The sequence below is a fragment of the Schistocerca nitens genome, chromosome 7 (assembly GCF_023898315.1).
Source record: "Schistocerca nitens isolate TAMUIC-IGC-003100 chromosome 7, iqSchNite1.1, whole genome shotgun sequence".
NCBI lineage: Eukaryota > Metazoa > Arthropoda > Insecta > Orthoptera > Acrididae > Schistocerca > Schistocerca nitens.
The window spans coordinates 524257845-524281532 of record NC_064620.1 but is presented as its reverse complement, the minus strand read 5'-3'; the positions used below and the strand labels follow the sequence as shown (position 1 = coordinate 524281532).

At 43.9% G+C, this 23688-nt stretch overlaps 1 protein-coding gene across 1 annotated transcript in view; it reads right to left on the bottom strand.

Annotated features, from left to right (window-relative positions):
- Nucleotides 1-23688, bottom strand: part of LOC126195734 (testis-specific serine/threonine-protein kinase 4-like) — a 263443-nt gene that overhangs the window by 76002 nt on the left and 163753 nt on the right. Inside the window, exon 2 of the mRNA XM_049934362.1 lies at nt 1612-1745. Within this exon, the coding sequence (XP_049790319.1) occupies nt 1612-1745 (134 nt within the window). The remainder of the gene's footprint in view (nt 1-1611; nt 1746-23688) is intronic.

Below are 23688 nucleotides of genomic sequence, written 5' to 3'. Positions count from 1 at the left end.
GGGGGACGGATCGTAAATTTTTTCTCATATAGCTCTCTGTTGCTACTCTCTTGGACATACGATATTGCAACTTATCACTGTGTCATTTGGGCTCACAATTATAAAAGAACAGTAAAACAGTAGAAAACAATGTTAAATGTAGTTGGCTCACTTTATACAGGCACGCCCACTTGAGGATTAAGAGCGAAAACAGTTCCAGGGTAAAGAATGCTTCCTGTCCGGGAGAATCGCGGTAGTAAAAGAGAGAAGCCTAAAAACGTCATGGACATCAGTTGGGCCGACAATAATAAAACAAAAGATTCTCGGGTTTCAAGCCGCGTCAAGTGGTTTACTGATCTCCTCTGCCATTGTCAAGAGGATGACTGCCGTGTGGTTGTCATTGTCGTGCTTATATAGCCGCTCCGTCGCTCGTGACGTCACTGGTGCTCGGTCCCGCACCATATATGGTAATGTTTTGGGCGCGCGACCGCCGGGCCCCTCAACTCCCTCAACACCGGATCCCACGCTGTACTCAGCTGCAATCCACCGTCTCTATTGAAGGTGTTGTCAGAAATTCTTATCTCTATGGCCTCGTTTATAACGCTTTCCCAGAAGCCATTAGTCCGTTTAATAACAGACGTCTCATCGAATGCAATTCGATGTCCGTTTTCCAGAGCATGTTCTGCTACAGCTGCCTTTTCGGGATAGCGCGGACGGTAACACCTTTGATTTTCCATGTGCCAATGTTCAATAGTGCGAACAGTCAGGCCGGCATAGAACTGCCCACATCCACACGGTATCTTGTAAATTCCTGGCGTTCTGAGGCCTACATTGTCTTTCACAGATTTCATTAGTTGCCGGATCTTTGCCGGAGGCCTGAAGATTGTGTCTATTTTATACCTCTTCAGCAGCCGACTAATCTTCTCTGTTGTCGAACCACAAAACAGTAAGAATACAACCTGCTTGGTGTCTTCTTCAGATGTCTTCTTCCTTTGAGGCTTGGATGACACTGCTTGTGAGATCTGTTTGTTGTTGTCACCGTTTTCCTTAAAATCTTTGCCTAAGTGACTCAATGGTCTCGGCAAGTTTTCTGCGTTTGAGACGGTTTCAGCTCGATGTACTAAGGTCCTCAGAACTGACTGTTTCTGTGCTGGATGATGGAAGCTGGTGGTGTGCAGGTACCGATCCGTGTGGGTGGGCTTGCGGTAAACGCTATGACCTAGAGACCCATTGGATTTACGGCGGACAAGCACGTCCAAGAACGGCAGGGAACCCTACTTCTCTATTTCCATTGTGAAGTTGATGTGGTCGTGGATTCTGTTGAGGTGCTTCAGGAACTCTTCTTTTATTGTCCATGTGGCCCAATAACGAAGGTATCGTCGACGTAGCGATAAAAACAGCTCGGCTTTGCAGGACCCGTGTCCAAGGCGATGTCTTAAAATGCTTCATAAAGAGGCTGGTTACTACTGGAGCTAATGGACGGGTCGTGAGTCGTGCTTGAGTAGCTCAGGGTTAGAAAGGTGCTTGCCCGCGAAAGGCAAAGGTCCCGAGTTCGAGTCTCGGTCCGGCACACAGGTTTAATCTGTCAGGAAGTTTTAATTATAAATCAAGGAGGAAGGTGAGCCGGCCTACCTTGACGGTGGCGTAGGAGCCAGAGCCGATGCTCCTGCCCACGGTGTAGCCGTGCCGCTCCAGCACTGTGCCCCGGACGCCGCCCACCACGTCCGGTGGCTCCGGGTCCGCCGCTGGCGCTTCTGCGGCCGCATCTGTGAACCGAAACAGCGTCACAGACCAGTTCTACAGCACTGCTAATAACCAAACAGAACTGGGATCTCGCTGTCTCGTGGGGAATCCGAAGCGTCGAGCATTGCCCGAGGGAGAAAAAATTGCAATTTCTGTTGAGGATGCAAGAATCCCCGACTCATACTGAACGTCCACAAATGTCTCAATTTAGCCAGCAAGTCTGCAGAAGTATAACTGCGTACAGTATAACTGGCCCGGATTTCCCACCTGAGTTCTGCAATAATTAAGCCAGTTCGTCCTTGAACTGACTTAGGAGCAAAAAATGGTTCAAATGGATCTGAGCACTGTGAGACTTAACATCTGAGGTCATCAGTCCCCTAGAACTTAGAACTACTTAAACCTAACTAACCTAAGGACACCACAAACATCCATGCCCAAGGCAGCATTTGAATCTGCGACCATAGCGGTCGTGCGGTTCCAAACTGAAGCGCCTAGAACCACTCGGCCACACCGTCCGGCTTGACTTAGGAGCCACCGTGTACATGTTCTTCGAGCCTGTTATGAGGTGATGCTCTCATAGCTTCATGTCCCCTTACAGAGCTGTCGGATTCTGAAAGTGAAATACTACTGTCTATGTCTTACATAATGATGTGGGGAGAAGTTTATTTAGTAAATGATCTTTTCATGGGTGCCATTATGGTGAGTTTATTTAGGAAACACCGTAAAATGACCCTTTTCACACTGATTATAAGCTATTACGGTTTTTGAAAGTTAATAACCGCCATTTGACTGTGCAACAGGTTTTATTCCACAGTCTAGATTTCGGCCTAAGCCATTTTGAAGTGTTACAACTGCAACAGGTTGAAGCACAAAGGAAGTACAAGTATTAGAACTATAACAGGATAAACATTTAAATTAATGTATGGGCTACATGATTGATTCTCTTACTTATGTATCAAAAATCATGATTGATTCTCTTACTTATGTATCAAAAATCAATAAACTCCAGTATTATATAAGTCATCGTCAAAGTTTTTTTTTTCCTTTATTGAGTTTAGATTCCCTCCAAATGGGGCCGGCTGGCAGCAGCTTAGTACGCCAAAATTCAGCCTACAAAATTTTTAGAACATAAGAAGAAGATAACAGATAGTAAAAACAGGCAATAAAAACGGTGACTTAAATTGTAAAATGGTGGAAAACTCTGGAAGCTAAAACATAAAACAAAGGGTTGGCGATGCTAATAAAATACCCAGGAAGCAGCCAGGTAAAATACTAGACAGACAATTAAGAAAACATGGCGACAGTCTGGTTTCTGTTCACAAGAGGTATAAAAAGAATCACACCCAGCGACAGTATGATTTCTGTTCGCAACACTTCGGAAAACACACACAACATTTAACACTCACTTAAAACACTGCATTAAAACGTTGGCACGAAGATGACACACCACAGCCAAGGGCAGATGGGGGGAGGGGGGGACCTGGACAAATGAGGGAAAAAAGTGGGGGAAGAGAGGAAAAACGAAGTGGGGGGAGGAGTTGATTGACGGAAAGGACTCATAAGGGGGGGGGAGAGGGCAGATGGGAGAGGGAGTGGGGAAAGGCAGAGGAGGGGAATGCAAAAGGACTCTGGAGAGAGAACGGAGTCATAGAGAATGTAGGCGGAGAAGAGGGAAAGAAAAAACAGGATTAGATGGGGGGGGGGGTGGGAGCCTGGGTAAAGGACAAAGGAAGGGAGGGGTAGGTGAGGATCAGAGTTGATAGGAGGGATAAATGGAGGGAGAGAGGGCATCATCTGGGAGGGGGAGTCGATGGAAGCCACCTTGGGAAAGGAGATGAAGGGTGTAGGGGTGGAGAGGAGGGGGGGACACAACGGTGAAGGCGTGGCAGAGGGCGGGGGTTCGTCGAAGTATGTATCTTCGGTTATATAAAATAATTTGGTCAAAAGTAAATACGAGAACATTTGTGTAATACGCTAAATTAGTGGCAGTTAGCATGACTCATTCACTTGATATGGTTTTGGAATAAAGTAGATGACCATATCACAGGTTTTTACTTCGCTACACTGTGTCTAAGCAGCTACTGACATAAACATAACCGAAACGATCGTCAAAGACCATCATAAAGACATCCCAGTTTGCACCATGTGATCTGACCCATGTCGTGGTAACAGGTAGTGGGACTCTTTGTTATACAAATAAAATAATTAACTATTAACGGTACGAGAGCATGGTCTACCGCTTGACTATATCGAAGGCGTTCCAGTCCGTGTACCATCGTACATCTTCGGTTATGTCAAAGTTATTCATTTATTTATTAATATCAACATTTACTAGCAATGTAAAATTACTGAAAGAGAATCTTTATGACTCCAATGAGTTTCAAAAGGCAACTTTTGTTAGCATATTCTTATCAATAACAATTACTTGATTTGTGCCAGAATGAAGGTACTTTCCCTGCATATCCCTTCGCCGACGTCACGAGCGATTTGTGAATCGGCACCTCATCCCAATTGCTCTGAAAGCGCCAGATGGCCAAACGCCTCTGCTAGGCAGCGTGGGAATCAACCTCTCGCTCCTTACTCGGTACATACTGAAGCGTTGATACACTCAATTCACATATGTGAAATACCAAAACTGGTAATAAGGTAAAATGCGCACTTGTCCTCAAATAAGGGGTACCTTACCAGTATCAGTAATGGCAACAGAAGAGGCACCAAGGCACTGAACTGTAAATCTTTCTTCTTCACATGTTCATTACAACAAACAGAAAACTAAACTATATATGAACAAATGTTTCGTCTCACAGCAGCCACAACTTGACAATGACTGAGGAGCGCCGTTCCAAAGTTCGTAGATATTTAACTACAGAACGCGGTTGGCAGATGGACAAAATTTTATTTCAATACCTAGTTTCGTGTATTAAAAATGTGCAACTGGGAGTGAAAAGCGAATGATGTTGATTCAAATATTGATTCAGATGCTGTTCTCTCGCGATATATATGTCGGCTATAGTTCCTATTGCAGTGAAACCATGCGTTCATCATTACCTAGCTCTACAGGGAGGAAACGTGGCCCAGTAATGACTGCCTGGGGAATCCGAGCGTTAAAAAGGCTAATTTGTTAAGATCTCTAGCCTTCCCACTACACTGTTTGAGAAGATGATACCATGGACGGAAGCAGCAACCATACGACAGTAACCACTCAACAATGACAGAAAAGCATTTTTCCAAACGCTTGAAGATATTTAAACACTTGACGCAGCTGCGACCTGAAGTAAACAGGGTGTTGTCATTGCTCACAGACGTTTGTTTATCGAACATAGAAACTTTAGTTCAAAGGAACTTTTTGGATGACGAAAACTGACAGACTTTTTCTTTCTTCCTCTCCTCAACATTGCTATTACTCCGCAGGAAGGTGGTTCTCCCCCCCTACGTTATTGGTGTTGGTCAACGTCCTTGGTGTCTTCTCATATCATCTAGGAATTATTTCCAGAGCTATTTTTCGTCTCCTTTTACCATCTGTTAGAGTAGTGCACCAATAAAAGTGAAGAAGCGTATCTCTAAACTAAGTATTGTATATCTTTGTCATTAAAATACTCTCCTCTTCCACGTTTCTCAACATCTCTCCAGTTGGTCTTCCACTCGTCGAAACTACGCACAGTATTTGGCGAGAGCACCACATCACTAATATCTCTGGCAACTCCTTATCCTCCTTCAACAAGATTAAAGTTCCTGATTCACATGTTGACACCCTCCAAACAAATCTTTTCAAGAAATGTCTTTTTCTTTACTTTTAATGCGACATTCCTAGATATCAGCAGCCTGCGCTTTTTACCGAATATTCTTTTGGTCAGAGGAATTCCAGCACAGATATCAGTTGCACACCTCGCATCAACAGAAATAAGAATCCCAAATACCTGGAATCATTTGCATGTTCTTGTTTCCTTCCCCCTTCCAACCACGTGTCAGCATTCTTCTTCTTTCTTCATATGCATTCCAATTCTTGGGTTTATTTCTTACTTATTTCCTAATGCTGGTAGCTTTTTTCAACTACTACTCAATTTCTTTAGTCAAGTCTTTGACTCTCTCAATGCAGAGATGTTGATCCATGTGCCGTTCATGATAATCATAGGCGCTTTTTATGGAATTAACATTGTTTCATTTATCGGGCCAGTCGATGTGGGGTATGGTGACTAAGTTTCGCTATGATCGTATGGACAGGGTTGTTGGCATTTTCGAAGACATAAGTCTACACTTAAGCATAACTTAATCATAGCTAACACTTGGTTCAAGAATCATAAAAGAAGGTTGTATACCTGGAAGAATCCTGGAGATACTAAAAGGTATCAGATAGATTATATAATGGTAAGACAGAGATTTTGGAACCAGGTTTTAAATTGTAAGACATTTCCAGGGGCAGATGTGGATTCTGACCACAATCTATTGGTTATGAACTGCAGATTGAAACTGAAGAAACTGCAAAAAGGTGGGAATTTAAGGAGATGGGACCTGGATAAACTGAAAGAACCAGAGGTTGTAGAGAGTTTGAGGAAGAGCATAAGGGAACAATTGACAGGAATGGGGGAAAGAAATACAGTAGAAGAGGAATGGGTAGCTCTGAGGGATGAAGTATGAAGGCAGCAGACGATCAAGTAGGTAAAAAGACGAGAGCTAATAGAAATCCTTGGGTAACAGAAGAAATATTGAATTTAATCGATGAAAGGAGAAAATATGAAAATGCAGTAAATCAAGCAGGCAAAAAGGAATACAAACGTCTCAAAAATGAGATCGATAGGAAGTGCAAAATGGCTAAGCAGGGATGGCTAGAGGACAAATGCAAGGATGTAGAGGCTTGTCTCACTAGGGGTAAGATAGATACTGCCTACAGGAAAATTAAAGAGGCCTTTGGAGAGAAGAGAACCACTTGTATGAATATCAAGAGCTCAGATGGAAACCCAGTTCTAAGCAAAGAAGGGAAGGCAGAAAGGTGGAAGGAGTATATAGAGGGTTTATACAAGGGCGATGTACTTGAGGACAATATTATGGAAATGGAAGAGGATGTAGATGAAGACGAAATGGAAGATAAGATACTGCGTGAAGAGTTTGACAGAGCACTGAAAGACCTGAGTCGAAACAAGGCCCTGGGAATAGACAACATTCCATTAGAACTACTGACGGCCTTGGGAGAGCTAGTCATGACAAAACTCTACCATCTGGTGAGCAAGATGTATGAGACAGGCGAAATACCCTCAGACTTCAAGAAGAATATAATAATTACAATCCCAAAGAAAGCAGGTGTTGACAGATGTGAAAATTACCGAACTATCAGTTTAATAAGTCACAGCTGCAAAATACTAACGAGAATTCTTTACAGACGAATGGAAAAACTGGAAGAAGCCGACCTCGGGGAAGATCAGTTTGGATTCCGTAGAAATATTGGAACACGTGGGGCAATACTAACCTTACGACTTATCTTAGAAGAAAGATTAAGAAAAGGCAAACCTACGTTTCTAGCATTTGTAGACTTAGAGAAAGCTTTTGACAATGTTAATTGGAATACTCTCTTTCAAATTCTGAAGGTGGCAGGGGTAAAATACAGGGAGCGAAAGGCTATTTACAATTTGTACAGAAACCAGATGGCAGTTATAAGAGTCGAGGGGCATGAAAGGGAAGCAGTGGTTGGGAAAGGAGTGAGACAGGGTTGTAGCCTGTCCCCGATGTTATTCAATCTGTATATTGAGCAAGCAGTAAAGGAAAGAAAAGAAAAATTCGGAGTAGGTATTAAAATTCATGGAGAAGAAGTAAGAACTTTGAGGTTCGCCGATGACATTGTAATTCTGTCAGAGACAGCAAAGGATTTGGAAGAGCAGTTGAATGGAATGGATAGTGTCTTGAAAGGAGGATATAACATGAACATCAACAAAAGCAAAACAAGGATAATGGAATGTTGTCAAATTAAATCGGGTGATGATGCTGAGGGAATTAGATTAGGAAATGAGACACTTAAGGTAGTAAAGGAGTTTTGCTATTTAGGGAGTAAAATAACTGATGATGGTCGAAGTAGAGAGGATATAAAATGTAGACTGGCAATGGCAAGGAAATCGTTTCTGAAGAAGAGAAATTTGTTAACATCGAGTATAGATTTAAGTGTCAGGAAGTCATTTCTGAAAGTATTTGTATGGAGTGTAGCCATGTATGGAAGTGAAACATGGACGATAACTAGTTTGGACAAGAAGAGAATAGAAGCTTTCGAAATGTGGTGCTACAGAAGAATGCTGAAGATAAGGTGGGTAGATCACGTAACTAATGAGGAGGTATTGAATAGGATTGGGGAGAAGAGAAATTTGTGCCACAACTTGACTAGAAGATACGATCGGTTGGTAGGACATATTCTGAGGTATCAAGGGATCACAAATTTAGCATTGGAGGGCAGCGTGGAGAGTAAAAATCGTAGAGGGAGACCAAGAGATGAATACACTAAGCAGATTCAGAAGGATGTAGGTTGCAGTAGGTACTGGGAGATGAAGAAGCTTGCACAGGATAGAGTAGCATGGAGAGCTGCATCAAACCAGTCTCAGGACTGAAGACCACAACAACAACAACAAGTGTACACAACACCCTCATCATAAAGATGCAGAAGACAGGGCAGCATTTCGTCTTATTTCATGTTGACGGTAACCTGGAAGAGTTTCCGAATCATGCTGCGAAAACATCTCAGAGTCACTTCCGCCATCACATCCACGTATTATGATAGCTCGTTTGTGTCATTTTGTCACATTTCGACGTGGACTCATTTTTCACTGATTTCTTACCAGGGCCGCTCAATAAGTAATGCAACATACATTTTTCTCGGCCAATTTTGGTTGAAAAAATGCGCAACTGGTTGTGGGATATCGTGGAATGTTCTCGATTCAGCCCCTATAGTTTCATGAAATTCGGATAGGTGGCGGTGCCACACGTAGCCTTCAAAGGGCGTATGTATGACGTGCTTTTCAAGCAGAAAACTGTAATTGAGTTTATTTTGGCCGAAAACCAGAGCATCGTAATATTCATAGACGTTTGCCGAGCGTCTGCGTAGACCTGGCAGTGAACAAAAGCACGGTGAGTCGTTGGGCGAGGCGTCTCTCATCGACGCAACTACGTCGCGGAAATCTGTGAGCTCTCCTACTTGCCGGCCGGCCACACACAGCTGTGACTCTTGCAGTGCTGGAACGTGCGGACACTCCCATTCGAAGTGATCGACGGATCACAATCAAATACTTTGTTGCACAGATGGGCGTCTCTGCTGGTAGTGCAGAGACACTCGTCTACCAAGTGGGGTAGTCAAAGATGTGTGCCTGCTGGGTTCCCCGCTGTGTAACAGAAGACCATAAAGAGCTTCCATCTGTTTGGCCCAATGAAGGATGCACTCTGCGTGAGCAGTACGTGGTTGGTGGGAAGGTTACTGATGCAGCAAGACGTTGGCTTCGACTTTGACCAGTAGAATGGTACCACGCGGGAATACAGGCAATCTTAGCAGTAGATTATGTTGAAAAGTAGTTTTTTGTGGCCAAAAGAATGGGGAATAATATGGTGTTCTGGAGTCTTAAATAAATCCAACCTTCTTTCAGAAACAAAATCTGTTGCATTACTTACTGAACGCTCCTTGTATAACTCCTTGACACATACACACTATTGTGGTTTACGGCAGCGGTGAGGGATAGGGAGGGGGGCACATGAGCGGCTGGTGCCAGTTCTAAAACACAGCTCTTGGAACCCACCACAGTGCTCTTTTAAGGGGCGAATAACAGTTTGTGCGATGCGTTTACACAAATGAGCAGTTGCGAGAGAGACAGTAGGTGTGCTGGCGAGTGGGGACTCCATTCACGATGTTCAATGAAGTAGGTTGATGAGACATGGGATTACGATGGCGTCAATACAGGGGTGTTGCATTTATCTGATGACTAGACGCGCGGGGTTGTGTTCTCCGGCCACCGGAGCCGCACAGACCAGCCGAATGCTTCTCGTGTCTCCCTGTTAATACGACACTACGCGCCTCTTCGGCCACTGTCATTCCAACAAAGAAACAAACATCACGAGTGTAACAGTGACATCTGCGAACGTAACAATGGCAATACTCCAGACTAGAGTGCTGCAACGCTCAATGTTTGACCGGTCACAGCTCGCCTGTTGACGGGGGGACCGAGCCGCTCGTGTCCGGCCCCACATGACTCGGCTCGGTCACGTACTCGCCCCATGTCTGTTGTCCGGATTCCGGGCACGCGGATAAAGGTCGGGACACACATGTCCGGACCGTGTCCGTGCCGAGACGCGTCCGAGTATCGGCCGTCAACCGGACAACGAAATACGTCATTAAAACAAATGTAGCGGGCCCCACTTGACCGGGCCGTGCACGGGGAACGTCAACGGGCCGGGGCCGGGCCGGGCGGGATTCGCCGCGTTTAAATTTTCACGTGACGGACACGGCCTGACGGTAGAATTGTCTTGTGAGCTGTGCAACTGCGCAAGACTGTTCTGTGTTTAAAACATGGATGTAGAACGACTAATAGAAGAAGTTCGTAAGTTTCCTGTTCTTTACGATCAGGGAAGTGAAAACTACAGGAATATCGAGTACAAAGACAGAATTTGGAAGACAATTGCAACAGATCTACAAGCCAAAGGTAAGATAAAAACTATACAAGTCTTAATATCCGAAAGATATTTATTTACTTTTTATTTTACAAACAAATGTTTGGTTTATGTCATCGTTATATCGCCAAGGCGACATGTTGTTGCCATTCCACGGTCCCTTGTGGAGAATTCAGGAATTTTTTGAGTTGTTCTCGTACAGCAAATGCAGCATCTGTTGATCTCCCACGAATTCGAGGTAGGTTTCAAAGATTTGATCATCTTCCGGATCCCTCAGCAGTTTCCTTTTGATCCATCCTCCGTTCGGACACCCTATAACCTTCCATTTTTCGAATAAAGTTGTACAGTACACACGCAGCCGTCACAATCATTGTAAGGTTATTAGGATCTCCCTGAAGGATTCTTCTAAATATTCGAAATTTCTGTTGCAATATACCGAATGCGTTTTCGGATATTCTTCTTGCCCGAATCAAAGTAGGATTTTTTCAATTGTACAGTACTTTGAACTGAAGCAACTCATGAATGACGTATCAGTCCATCAATTCACTCCATCATCCTCCAATTCTTCAGCAAAATCTGTTTCAACACGATATCCTTCACCTGTGGAAAACGAGTCAACAGAACGTACACAGCAGCTTTTGGATCTGCAAAGGGATTCCCACAATTCGCATATAAATAACCAAAGCGATCATCCTGCAAGTTCCCCTGCATCCTCATCAGCTTCAGAAACTAATTCACTGAATAGTCCTCATTTGTTTTTCTTAGGGTAGTAGAAATTTAACTGTATTATTTACTAACTTATGTATTTATCTTTCAATTGCTAAAGTAATAAAATAAAAATGCTGCCCTTAAAACGTCATATTTATTTGTGTTCTGTGTACTTTTCTTTAACCTACCTTAAAAAAACAGCCAGTCGTTCTTTGGGTGAAACTGATACTCTCCAGAAAGTGTCGTTTTTTCTCAGTCTTGGTTCTAGTTTCTTTAAAAGTTCACAGAAGGTGTACTGCGTCATCCTAAAATATTCATAAAACTTAGTCTCATCATCTATGAGATGAGAAAATAATGTTCGAAACCCTCCCTGTACTGGTCTTGTTTTCCAGGCACTGTGGATCCATAATTTTCTTCTTCTTGTTTGCCTTCGTTCTTTTTCCTCTTCGTCTAAAGTAAGTGCTATAAGTCATAATTCACTGTTACGAAAATTAGTGAACATGTTTTACAGCTTTCACAAACAGAAACACAGATCACCGCGTCCGAGTCACTACAAGGAACAATAGAGACACGGACGCGTCCCGGTCATGTGTGGCCCCTGCAGGAACGGGCCGCAGCACGGCCGTCACTCGTCCGACGATCGGCCCTGACACGGCCCGGACGTGTGTGTCCCGACCTTAACCCAGCATGACCGGTCCCGATGACGTCTCACCTCACCTCACCCCGGCTCGCTGCACTGTAGTGTAGAAATCCAAAGCATCTCTCTCTCTCTCTCTCTCTCTCTCTCTCTCTCTCACACACACACACACACAAACACACACGCACACACACACACACACACACGCACACACACAATGTATTTATCTCTGTCTGTCTCTCTCTCTCTCTCTCTCTCTCTCTCTCTTTGAATACAAAAGTAACGTCTCCAAGAGCGGGTGCGTAACACAGCAAAATTCATAGAGCGCTTTCTTTTATAATATTTACTCCCGTCTTCCTAACGTCCGGGAATTTTGTTGTAAATAAAACATTGATCACAAGAGACCAATCTGTGTTAATGTAATGTGTTGTAAGCGTCAAATAGTGCACCTGATTATGCGAATCACTCCACATATCAACTGTCGCTGCACATGTTTTATTAATAACTTCTGCAATAACAGAAGGCATTATGCTGTTTCGTATTACATCAGCTTGTTCTTTGACATGTCTGCTTATAGTAGAGGGATGTGGCATGACATATGCCACGTTAACTGCTCCATAATGCGCACCTAGATGTATTAATGCTTGGCCTAGCTCTCTGAAACCTTCACCGCAAACAGCATTAAAAGGTCTCATATCTTTCGCACACACTGCAACACACTTTGCTGTAATACTGTTTTTTATTACTGCCTGTATCCATGAATGAGCTGTATCTTTGTGAGGTTTCTTGCAACTGTGTTTCTTTAAATGAGTGGTTCCCCATTGGAAACTCAATAATGTGGAGCAGTTTATGCACGATACGTACCCAGTAGACGCACTGTTTTCGTCTACAACCAACAAAAATGAGCTCCATACTTGGCTTTTTAGACCTTCCCGTCTCTTCAATGTATAAACATTGGTTTCAATCTTACGTCTTCCTGCACTGGCTTCGTCGCACTGCATGATTACAGAGAGAGAGACACACCACAAATGAGAAGCCCGTACTGGCTGCAGTCTCACACGGATAATGACACGTGTAATGTGTTTGAAGTTCCGTGCTACGTATTCGGTCACAGCTTCTACGCTCGGTCACAAGAACTAGTGCGGGCAGCCTATCCAGTTAGGGTGTGCTCGCCCCATCCGGTATTTTGTGCTCGCTTACTCGGTCATGCAGGACTCATAGTCCAGACCTCGATAGAGGCGCTGTGTGTGTCAGTGGGAATTTTCGCTATAGATATTACAATTCGCCACAGAGCAGCGGCCTACTGGGTGAAGATGGGAAAGTAGCGACTTGATACATGGCAGACAGAATCGGACACAGCTCATAAGGGAAGACGAGACTACTATAACTTCCACAGTATCCGGGACCTGATGAATTTGAAGTACATGAATCCAACAACCGCCATGGTTCATTTCTCACGGGCAACAGCCCGTATACTATGCATCTCCACAGGTTTGGCCTAAACGGACTCACACTTGTGCCTGTGGTGAGAATGGCACACCTGAACATATAGAGTTCATCTCCGATGCCCTATGAAAGACAAGACTGAGTTTAGGGTACCGAGACAAAGGAAGGTTAATGCGCAGATAAGATGACTGGATCTCTATAGGCAACACCGCACACGACATATCGCGAGCACTACATGCGACGTACAAACAGGAAAGACTATACGCTACAATAAGACAGGCTCCACATCTGACTGATCATCAGTACACAGTAAACAATACATATGCAGACAGAGACACAGAATAGGGTGTTATATCACACACAGGAAGTGAAGACGAGATAAAGCGAAGCTAAGGTTCTCCAACACTAAATCGGATCAATCTGAAAATGTAACTCTCTATGTAGTTGGCTGTTATGCCATTTCATAGCATGTAACACTATCTGAAGATAGGAAATTTCTTGTTCTTTCGCTGCATCAGGAGTGACTGATTCGAAGTTTAATGAATACATTATTGAGTATTACAATGGTCGAAACAACATATGTAATAGATTTAACCATACATATAGAAGGTATAAAAAGAACAACTGTCACGCCATATCCAAGACAAATTGCCATCTCTTGTTACTTCCATTAAATGCACTTGTAATTTAATTTAAAATACACAACTTGCCATTCAAATAGCTACACCACGAAGATGACGTGCCACATACGTGAAATTTAACCGACAGGAAGAAGATGCTGTCATATGCAAATGATTAGCTTTTCAAAGCATTCACACAAGGTTGGCGCCGGTGGCAACACCTACAACGTGCTGACATGACAAAAGTTTCCAACCGATTTCTCATACACAAACAGCAGTTGACCGGCGTTACCTGGTTAAACGTTGTTTTTATGCCGACTTTGATAAAGGTCGGATTGTAGCCTATCGCGATTGCGAAAAAAAAAATGGCTCTGAGCACTATGGGACTCAACTGCTGAGGTCATTAGTCCCCTAGAACTTAGAACTAGTTAAACCTAACTAACCTAAGGACATCACAAACATCCATGCCCGAGGCAGGATTCGAACCTGCGACCGTAGTGGTCTTGCGGTTCCAGACTGCAGCGCCTTTAACCGCACGGCCACTTCGGCCGGCTATCGCGATTGCGGTTTATCGTATCGCGACATTGCTCGTGTTGGTCGAGATTCAATGACTGTTAGCAGAATATGGAATCGTTGGGTTCAGGAGGGTAATACGGAACGCCATGCTGGATCCCAATCACTACCAGTCGAGATGACAGGCATCTTATCCGAATGGCAGTAACGGATCGTGCAGCCACGTCTCGATCCCTGAGTCAAGAGATGGGGACGCTTCCAAGACAACAACCATCTGCACGAACAGTTCGACGACGTTTGCAGCAGCATGGACTATCAGCTCGGAGACCATGGCTGCGGTTACCCTTGACGCTGCATCACAGACAGGAGCGCCTACGATGGTGAACTCAACGACGAACCTGGGTGCACGAATGGCAAAACGTCATTTTTTCGGATGAATCCAGGCTCTGTTTACAGCATCATGATGGTCGCATCCGAGTTTGACGACATCGCGCTGAACGCACATTGGAAGCGTGTATTCGTCATCGCCATACTGACGTATCACCCGGCGTGATTGTATGGGGTCCCATTGGTTACACGTCTCGGTCACCTCTTGTTCGCATTGACGGCACCTAGAACAGTGGACGTTACATTTCAGATGTGTTACGACCCGTGGCTCAACCCTTCATTCGATCATTGCGACACCCTACATTTCAGCAGGATAATGCACGACCGCATGTTGCAGGTCCTGTACGGGCCTTTCTGGATACAGAAAATGTTCGACTGCTGCCCTGGCCAGCACATTCTCCAGATCTCTCACCAATTGAAAACTTCAGGTCAATGCTGGCCGAGCAACGGGCTGGTCACAATACGCCAGTCACTACGCCTGATGAACTGCGGTATCTTATTGAAGCTGCATGGGCAGCTGTACCTGTACACACCATCCAAGCTCTGTTTAACTCAATGTCCAGGCGTATCAAGGCCGTTATTACGGCCAGTGGTGTTTGTTCTGGGTACTGATTTCTCAAGATCTATGCACCCAAATTGCTTGAAAATCACATGTCAGTTCTAGTATAATATAGTTGTCCAACGAATACCTGTTTATCATCTGCATTTCTTCTTGGTGTAGCAATTTTAATGGCCAGTAGTGTAGATTCACAACCTATTATGTGTCTTATTTATTATCATTATCTAAGCTACCAACAAGTTTAAACAAAAGTGTGTATATAAATGCGTACCTTTTTACACATTTTGTATTTGTTACTTTTTTATTTTATTTTATTTTTATTTTATTTTGTAACATTCTCCAAAAATGTACTAATAATAAACTGATTTTTTATATGTCAAATCACACAATGCACGACCTGCTATTTAACAACACACAGCAGGCCTTTTCTGAAGGAATAAATAAATAAACTGTTTTTTGAACAGAAGTTGCCAGGTTTTGGAATTCCTAGTCGTGATGCAGTTCACAAATTAGCGAAATTTCTTTGGACGGAGTTCATGATATGTTCCAGAACAGGAACATGTTGTTGTTGTGGCCTTCAGTCCAGAGACTGGTTTGATGCAGCTCTCCACGCTACTCTATCCTGGGCAAGCTTCTTCATCTCCCAGTACTTACTGCAACCTATATCCTTCTGAATCTCTTTAGAGTATTCATCTCTTGGTCTCCCTATTCAATTTTTACCCTCCGCGCTGCCCTCTAATACTAAATTGGTGATCCCTTGATACCTCAGGATATGTCCTACCAACCGATCGTATCTTCTAGTCAAGTTGTGGCACAAATTTCTCTTCTCCCCAACTCTATTCAATACCCCCTCATTAGCTATGTGATCTACCCATTTAATCTTCAGCATTCTCCTGTAGCACCACATTTCGAAAGCTTCTATTCTCTTTTTGTCTAAACTATTAATCGTCCATATTTCACTTCCATACATGGCTACCCTCCATACAAATACTTTCAGAAAACACTTCCTGACACTTAAATCTATACACGATGTTAACAAATTTCTCTTCTTCAGAAACGCTTTCCTTGGCATTGCCAGTCTACATTTTATATCCTCTCTACTCCGACCATCCTCCGTTATTTTGCTCCCGAAATAGCAAAACTCCTTTACTACTGTTAGCGTCTGATTTCCTAATCTAATGCCCTCAGGATCCCCCCGATTTAATTCGACTACATTCCACTATCCTAGTTTTGCTTTTTTTATGTTCATTTTATATCCTCCTTTCAAGACACTGTCCATTCCGTTCAGCTGCTCCTCCAGGTCCTTTGCTGTCTCTGACAGAATTACATTGTCATCGGCGAACCTCAAAGTTGTAATTTTAATTCCTACTCCGAATTTTTCTTTTGTTTCCTTTACCGCTTGCTCAATATACAGATTGAATAACATCGGGGATAGGCTACAACCCTGTCTCACTCCCTTCGCAACCACTGCTTCCCTTTCATGCCCCTCAACTCTTATAACTGCCATCTGCTTTCTGTACGAACTGTAAATAGCCTTCGCTCCCTGCATTTTACCCCTGCCACCTTCAGAATTTGAAAGAGAGCATTCCAGTCAACATTGTCAAAAGCTTTCTCGAAGTCTACAAATGCTAGAAACGTAGGTTTGCCTTTCCTTAATCTATTTTCTAATATAAGTCTTAGGGTCAGTATTGCCTCACGTGTTCCAATATTTCTACGGAATCCAAACTGATCTTCCCCGAGGTCGGCTTCTACCAGTTTTTCCATTCGTCTGTAAAGAATTCGTGTTAGTATTTTGGAGCTGTGACTTATTAAACTGATAGTTCGGTAATTTTCACATCTGTCAACACCTGCTTTCTTTGGGATTGGAATTATTATATTCTTCTTGAAGTCTGAGGGTATTTCGCCTGTCTCATACATCTTGCTCACCAGGTGGTAGAGTTTTGTCAGGACTGGCTCTCCCAAGGCTGTCAGTAGTTCTAATGGAATGTTGTCTACTCCCGGGGCCCTGTTTCGGCTCACGTCTTTCAGTGCTCTGCAACAATATCTAAACTACTCCAAGTCCCGATTTAACACCGTGTGATTTCTATTTGTGGGGAGGACTAGAAGATAAACTGTACACAGCAAATCCGCACATGTTACAGGAACTCAAGGATTGTATCCACGAGTCAATTAATACAGTTTCTCAAAGAGAATTACATCGTGTGATGAATAATTTCTTTAGTAGATGTCATAAATGCGAAGAAAACAATGGTAGGCAGTTCCAGCATCTCCTTACATGGCATGGGTGAGTGTAGAATCTATTTGCGTATATTTTAAATTTGGTACTGCGGTAGTAGACGCGCGACACGACATCTGTTCGCTGGGCAGCAGAGCGCTCGCCTGATAGCCATCTACTGCGGTCATCAGATGTTTGTAATACTGGACTTTGGCGGGGTAGCCGGGTACATGATGGTAAAGACACGCTGTATCAGAACTTATAATCGCAGATGGACCATGGGTGCTAATAATAATACTGAATGGCCCTGACTGGGTAAAATGAGTTATGCACTTGTCATTGTATTTTATTCACAGACCAGTAGTTTGGTGATTAGGACAACTAGCTACGGCAGCTTTGTGGGGATGTAATTCAGAAACTATTCTTTATGGTTAGTATAAAAAAATAATAGCTGCTGTATTTAGTTCTATTCAATTCCATACGTTGTAGCACCTGATGTGATAGTGGCGACATGGCGGAGAACCGGTTGTTGCGTGGCGAAGAAATACAAATGCGCATTTTCATTTTGCAGACTTTATGCTGCGTGAAGTCATATTGATCAAGCTTTGCTGGATTTATTTAGCAAAACTATAGAGTGGGAAGAAGCACAAGATGAGCTAAATTTTTAGATGAAGGAAAGAAGTTAAAGGGAAGACCTGGAAAGTGGAAGTGTAATATTAGGAAATAAAAGACTGCGAAAGGGCAGACCGAGTTTAGCTGCTCAGGAAAAGAACAGATGAAAAAAAATCGTTATTCCAATACGTGAGAGAAAACTCCAGAAATACTATCTCAACTTGACAGGTAGTGATCAAATAGACATACTGCCAAATTAAAAGTGAGCAAGACCTTAATCCACAGTGGCTCTTGGAAGTTTATGGCATTAACTGCCGATCTGATTGTGCTGCACATTAAAGACAAAGAAGAGTAAGCTTTACGTTCTGTATACTCTATTACTCAAACCGGATACAAATTAGAATTAGGCACTATTCGTAAAACAGCTGCACAGACATGCAGCGCAGTAATTTGTTGTAATTTGTTGATAAGGTTTCAAAATGGTGTGAATAATGGAAACTAGCTGTAAGTGTTCAGAAATGTAAATTTGTGCACTTCACAAAGCAAAGAAATGCAGTGTCCTATGACTGCAATCCACTGGGTAACAATTGTAATCGGTAAACTTACAGAAATAGCTGTGTGTAACAATATGTGGAGATATAAAATGCTGACAAGAAAAACACAGAAAAACGGAAAGTTTGGCTGTAGGGAAGGTAAAGGTATAAGAGCGGCTGTCCTGACGTTTCGCTTAGTAATGGAATGAAGATTTAAGAAAAATCATGACACGTAGTTAAGATCTGTCGACATGCACAAAGCATTCGACATTGTAAAAATGGTGCAAAGTGTTAGAAATTGTGAGAAAAATAGGAATAAGCAATAGGCAAAGACGAGTATGCACAATGTATACGAGAACCAAAAGGGCAGAATACGACTGGAAGGCCAAGACTGAAGTGTTCGAATTAAAAAGAGTGGACGACAGGGATGATGTCTTTCGTCCCTACTATCCAATCTATCAATCCATGTATCAAGAAGAATGGGATAAAAATTCAGGGTGAAAAGAGATCACTGTAACATTCGCTGATTTACGAAACTGAAGAAGAATTACAGAATCTGTTGAATGGAATGAACAGTGTAATATGTACTGGATATGGATTGAGAGTAAGTCGAAGAAATACGAAAGTAATGAGAACAGCAATATTGAGAATACCGCGATACTTAACATCGAAATTGGTGATCAAAAATTGGAAGAAGTTAAGCAAAATAGTTCATGACAGACGAAGCAAGGAGCAGATAAAGAGCAGACTAGCAGAGGCAAAGAGGGAATATCGCCAAGACAAATCTACTCGTACCAACCGTAGGCCTTAATTTGAGGAAAAATTTATGACAATGTGCATTTAGGGGTAGTGAGTCATGGTATGTCGGAAAACCGGAACAGAGGAGAATCGAAGCTTTTCAAATGTGCTGTCTACAGAAGAATGTTAAAAATTTAGATGGACTGATAAGATAATTAATGAAGAGATTCTCCTCGTAATCTGTGAAGAAAGGAAGATATGGAAAATACTGTCGTGAAGAAGGGACAGGGTTAAAGGGCATGTGTTCAGACATCTTGAAATACCTCCAAGCATCTAGAGAGAGCTGTAGAGGGAGAATCATGTACAGGAAGACGTAACTTTGAATATAATTGAGGATGTAGAATAAAAATGCCACTCTACGAAGAAGAGATTGGACCAGGAGAAGAATTCGTGGCGGACCACAGCAAACCCGTCATAAGACTGATGTAAAAGAAGCTGACCGGTCACAAACGCTCAATCGAAGGTAAGGCAGGAGGCAAACTTCGGTTCATCGGTAGGCTGCTAGCAAAATATAGTCAGACGGAACAAGCTCGTAAAACAGTCTTGCTATCCATCTAGGATGTTATTCAGGCAAATGGAACTAATACCAAATAAGACTAAGATGCTCGAACAGTTCCCGGGTGTACTGCCGGTCCATAGTGTCCAACGGGAACAATATTTCTGCGATCAGACATGTCGCCATCATCAGGTGCTCTGACGAACTGAGCTCTTGGGGGCGGGCGGCCGTATTAAATCCCCTCCCCTCGCGAAGCGTTCACTCCGCGGTCCGCGCCCGCGAGTTAGCGGTCGCTGAGACGCTGGCGTCGGCGTCTGTGGTGGCGTTGGTGTAATTGCCTCGTCCGCCCTAGTCACCCGTTCGTTTCCTTTGCTGAGCGTCTTTTTAATTAGACTCAGTGCTGGTTCCCATGCCCTTCTGAGGTTGTAGCCGCAATCTTGGTTGATGAGTCCGTCGCTAGAGCGGCAGTACACCGGTGGACTGTTCGAATAAGAAATACTCCGGGAGAAACTGAAGAATCACAAGACTAAGATGTGTTATTGTTACTGAAAGTACCCAAAGAAGATCAGAACGAATAGTCGCAAATTTCTTTGACTCACGGTGGGACTATCCAGGAGATACTGAAAGAAAAATTCTGAACTGGAACACGCTAAAAAATATAGGAAGAAAGGTTAAGGTTTAACGTCCTGTCGACATTGATGTCATTGGACATGTAGCTCAAGCTCGGGTTACTGCAAGGACGGGGAAGGAAATCTGCCGTGCCTTTTCGAAGGAGCCATCGCGGCATTTAGCTGGAGCGATTTAAGGAAATAGTGGAACACCTATATCAGGATAGCCGGAAATGAATTTGAACCGTCGTCCTCCCGAATGCGAGTCCAGATTGTTGACCAGCCGGCCGAAGTGGCCGTGCGGTTAAAGGCGCTGCAGTCTGGAACCGCAAGACCGCTACGGTCGCAGGTTCGAATCCTGCATCGGGCATGGATGTTTGTGATGTCCTTAGGTTAGTTAGGTTTGACTAGTTCTAAGTTCTAGGGGACTAATAACCTCAGCAGTTGAGTCCCATAGTGCTCAGAGCCATTTGAACCATTTTGAACCAGATTGTTGACCACTGAGACATCTCGCTCGGACAGACGCTTAAAGACAGACGTCAACTCTGCCGCACTTTTATAGTTAATTGGGCGCACAATAGTGTTTATGCAGTCTTCCTTCCCGTCTCCATATGCGAATGGATTGGTAAGAAACCCTTGCGTGTAGTACATGGAGAAGTACCCTCTGCCATGCACTTCAAAGTGGTCTGCAGAGTTTGGATGATAATAATGATGGTGATGTGGTAGTAGTAGTAGTAGTAGTAGTAGTAGTAGTAGTAGCAATAGTAGTAGTATCTTCGTTCATCCGTAAATTACTTTTACAAGGATATGACACAGGCCTTGGTACTACGGTTTAACAGCAACAAAACCAACATAAATCATGCACACTGGCGGAAAGAAAACGCAGCATCAAGAAGGAGTTGTGCGACGTAAACGAAAGTTGGTAGTGCCAGCCACTGTGACCGAGCGGTTCTCGGCACTTCAGTCTGTAACAGCGCTGCTGCTCCGGTCGCAGGTTTGAATCCTGCCTCGGGCATGGATGTGTGTGATGTCCTTAGGTTAGTTAGGTTTAAGTAGTTCTAAGTCTAGGGGACTGATGACCTCAGTTGTTAAGTCCCATAGTGCTTAGAGCCATTTGAACCACTTGAAAGTTGCTAGTCGTGTTTCTACATCTGAAAAACGTCTATTCCAGTTTCTCTTAAGAGTAGCGCTAGTAGAGCTACCATCAGGGTGCAAATCAGTTTCACTTTAAATACACGCTGTACGGTCGTGAGCGTTAGTTACCTTTGAGACAGTACGTGGTGAGTTGATGTCAGCCAAGAATGTCTTTAAGGCGAGAAAGACGATAATATCAACAGCTCACTGAATTTGAACGAGCTCGGGCAACAGGGCTAAGAGAAGCTGGATATTGCGATATTGCGGAAAGGCCTGTGCAGGAATGTGTCTACTGCACGTAACTGCTGGCAGCGGTGGTCACGAAAATACACAGCCGCAAGAACACCGGACCCCGGACGGACACGTGGTTTGCACGGAGAGGGAACACCACTTTGTTAAGCGTATGGTTCTCGCACATCATACTGCATTTACAGCAGCAATTTGAGAAGCAGTTGCACCACAGTGCCACAATGAACTGTTACAAATCGGATACTTCAAGGACAGCTCCAAGACTTGGATTGATTTGGGGGAAGAGACCAAAATGGTTCAAGTGGTTCTAAGCACTATGGGACCTAACATCTGAGGTCATCAGTCCCCTAGAACTTACACTACTGGCCATTAAAATTGCTACACCAAGAAGAAATGCAGATGATATACGAGTATTCATTGGACAAATATATTATACTAGAACTGACATGTGATTACATTTTCATGCAATTTGGGTGCATAGATCCTGATAAATCAGTACCCAGAACAACCACCTCTGGCCTTGATACGCCTGGGCATTGAGTCAAACAGAGCTTGGATGGCGTGCCCAGGCAGCTTCAACATGATACCACAGTTCATCAAGAGTAGTGACTGGCGTATTGGGACGAGCCAGTTGCTCGGCCACCATTGACAAGACGTTTTCAATTGGTGAAAGATCTGGAGAATGTGCTGGCCAGACAGCAGTCGAACATTTTTTGTAACCAGAAAGGCCCGTACAGGACCTGCAACATGCGGTCGTGCATTATCCTGCTGAGATGTAGGGTTTCGTAGGGATCGAATGAAGGGTAGAGCCACGGGTCGTAACACATCTAAAATGTAACGTCCACTGCTCAAAGTGCCGTCAATGCGAACAAGATGTGACCCAGACGTGGAACCAATGGCATCCCATAACATCACGCCGGGACATACGCCAGTATTACGATGACGAATACACGCTTCCAATGTGCGTTCACCGCGATGTCACCAAAGACGTATGCGACCATCACGAATTTGTAAACAGAACCTGGATTCATCCGAAAAAATGACGTTTTGCCATTCGTACATCCATGTTCGTCGTTGAGTATACCATCGCAGGATCTCGATCAACGCGAGCAGCAATGTCGCGATACGATAAACCGCAATCGCGATAGGCTACAATCCGACCTTTATCAAAGTCGGAAACATGATGGTACGCATTTCTCCTCCTTACACGAGGCATCACAACAATGTTTCACCAGGCAACGCTGGTCAACTTCTGTTTGTGTATGAGAAATCGGTTGGAAATTGTTCTCATATCAGCACGTTCTAGGTGTCGCCACCGGCGCCAATCTTGTGTGAATGCTCTGAAAAGCTAATCATTTGCATATCACAGCATCTTTTTCCTGTTGGTTAAATTTCGCGTCTGTAGCACGTCATCTTCGTGGTGTAGCGATTTTAATGGCCAGTAGTGTAAAACTACTTAAACCTAACCAACCTAAGGACATCACACACATCCATGCGCGAGGCAGGATTGGATCCTGCGACCTACCGGTCACGCGGTTCCAGACTGAAACGCCTAGAACCGCTCGGCAACACCGGCCGGCGAAGTGACCAGACAGCGAGGTCATCGGTCTCGTCGGATTAGGGAAGGTAGGGGAAGGAAGTCGGCCGTGCTTTGTGAAAGGAACCATCCCGGCATTTGCCTGAAGCGATTTAGGGAAATCACGGAAAACCTAAATCAGGATGTCGGACGCGGGATAGAACCGTCGTCCTTCCGAATGCGAGTCCAGTCTGCTAACCACTGCGCCACCTCGCTCGGTACAGCTCCAAGCCAGTCGGTCTGTAGT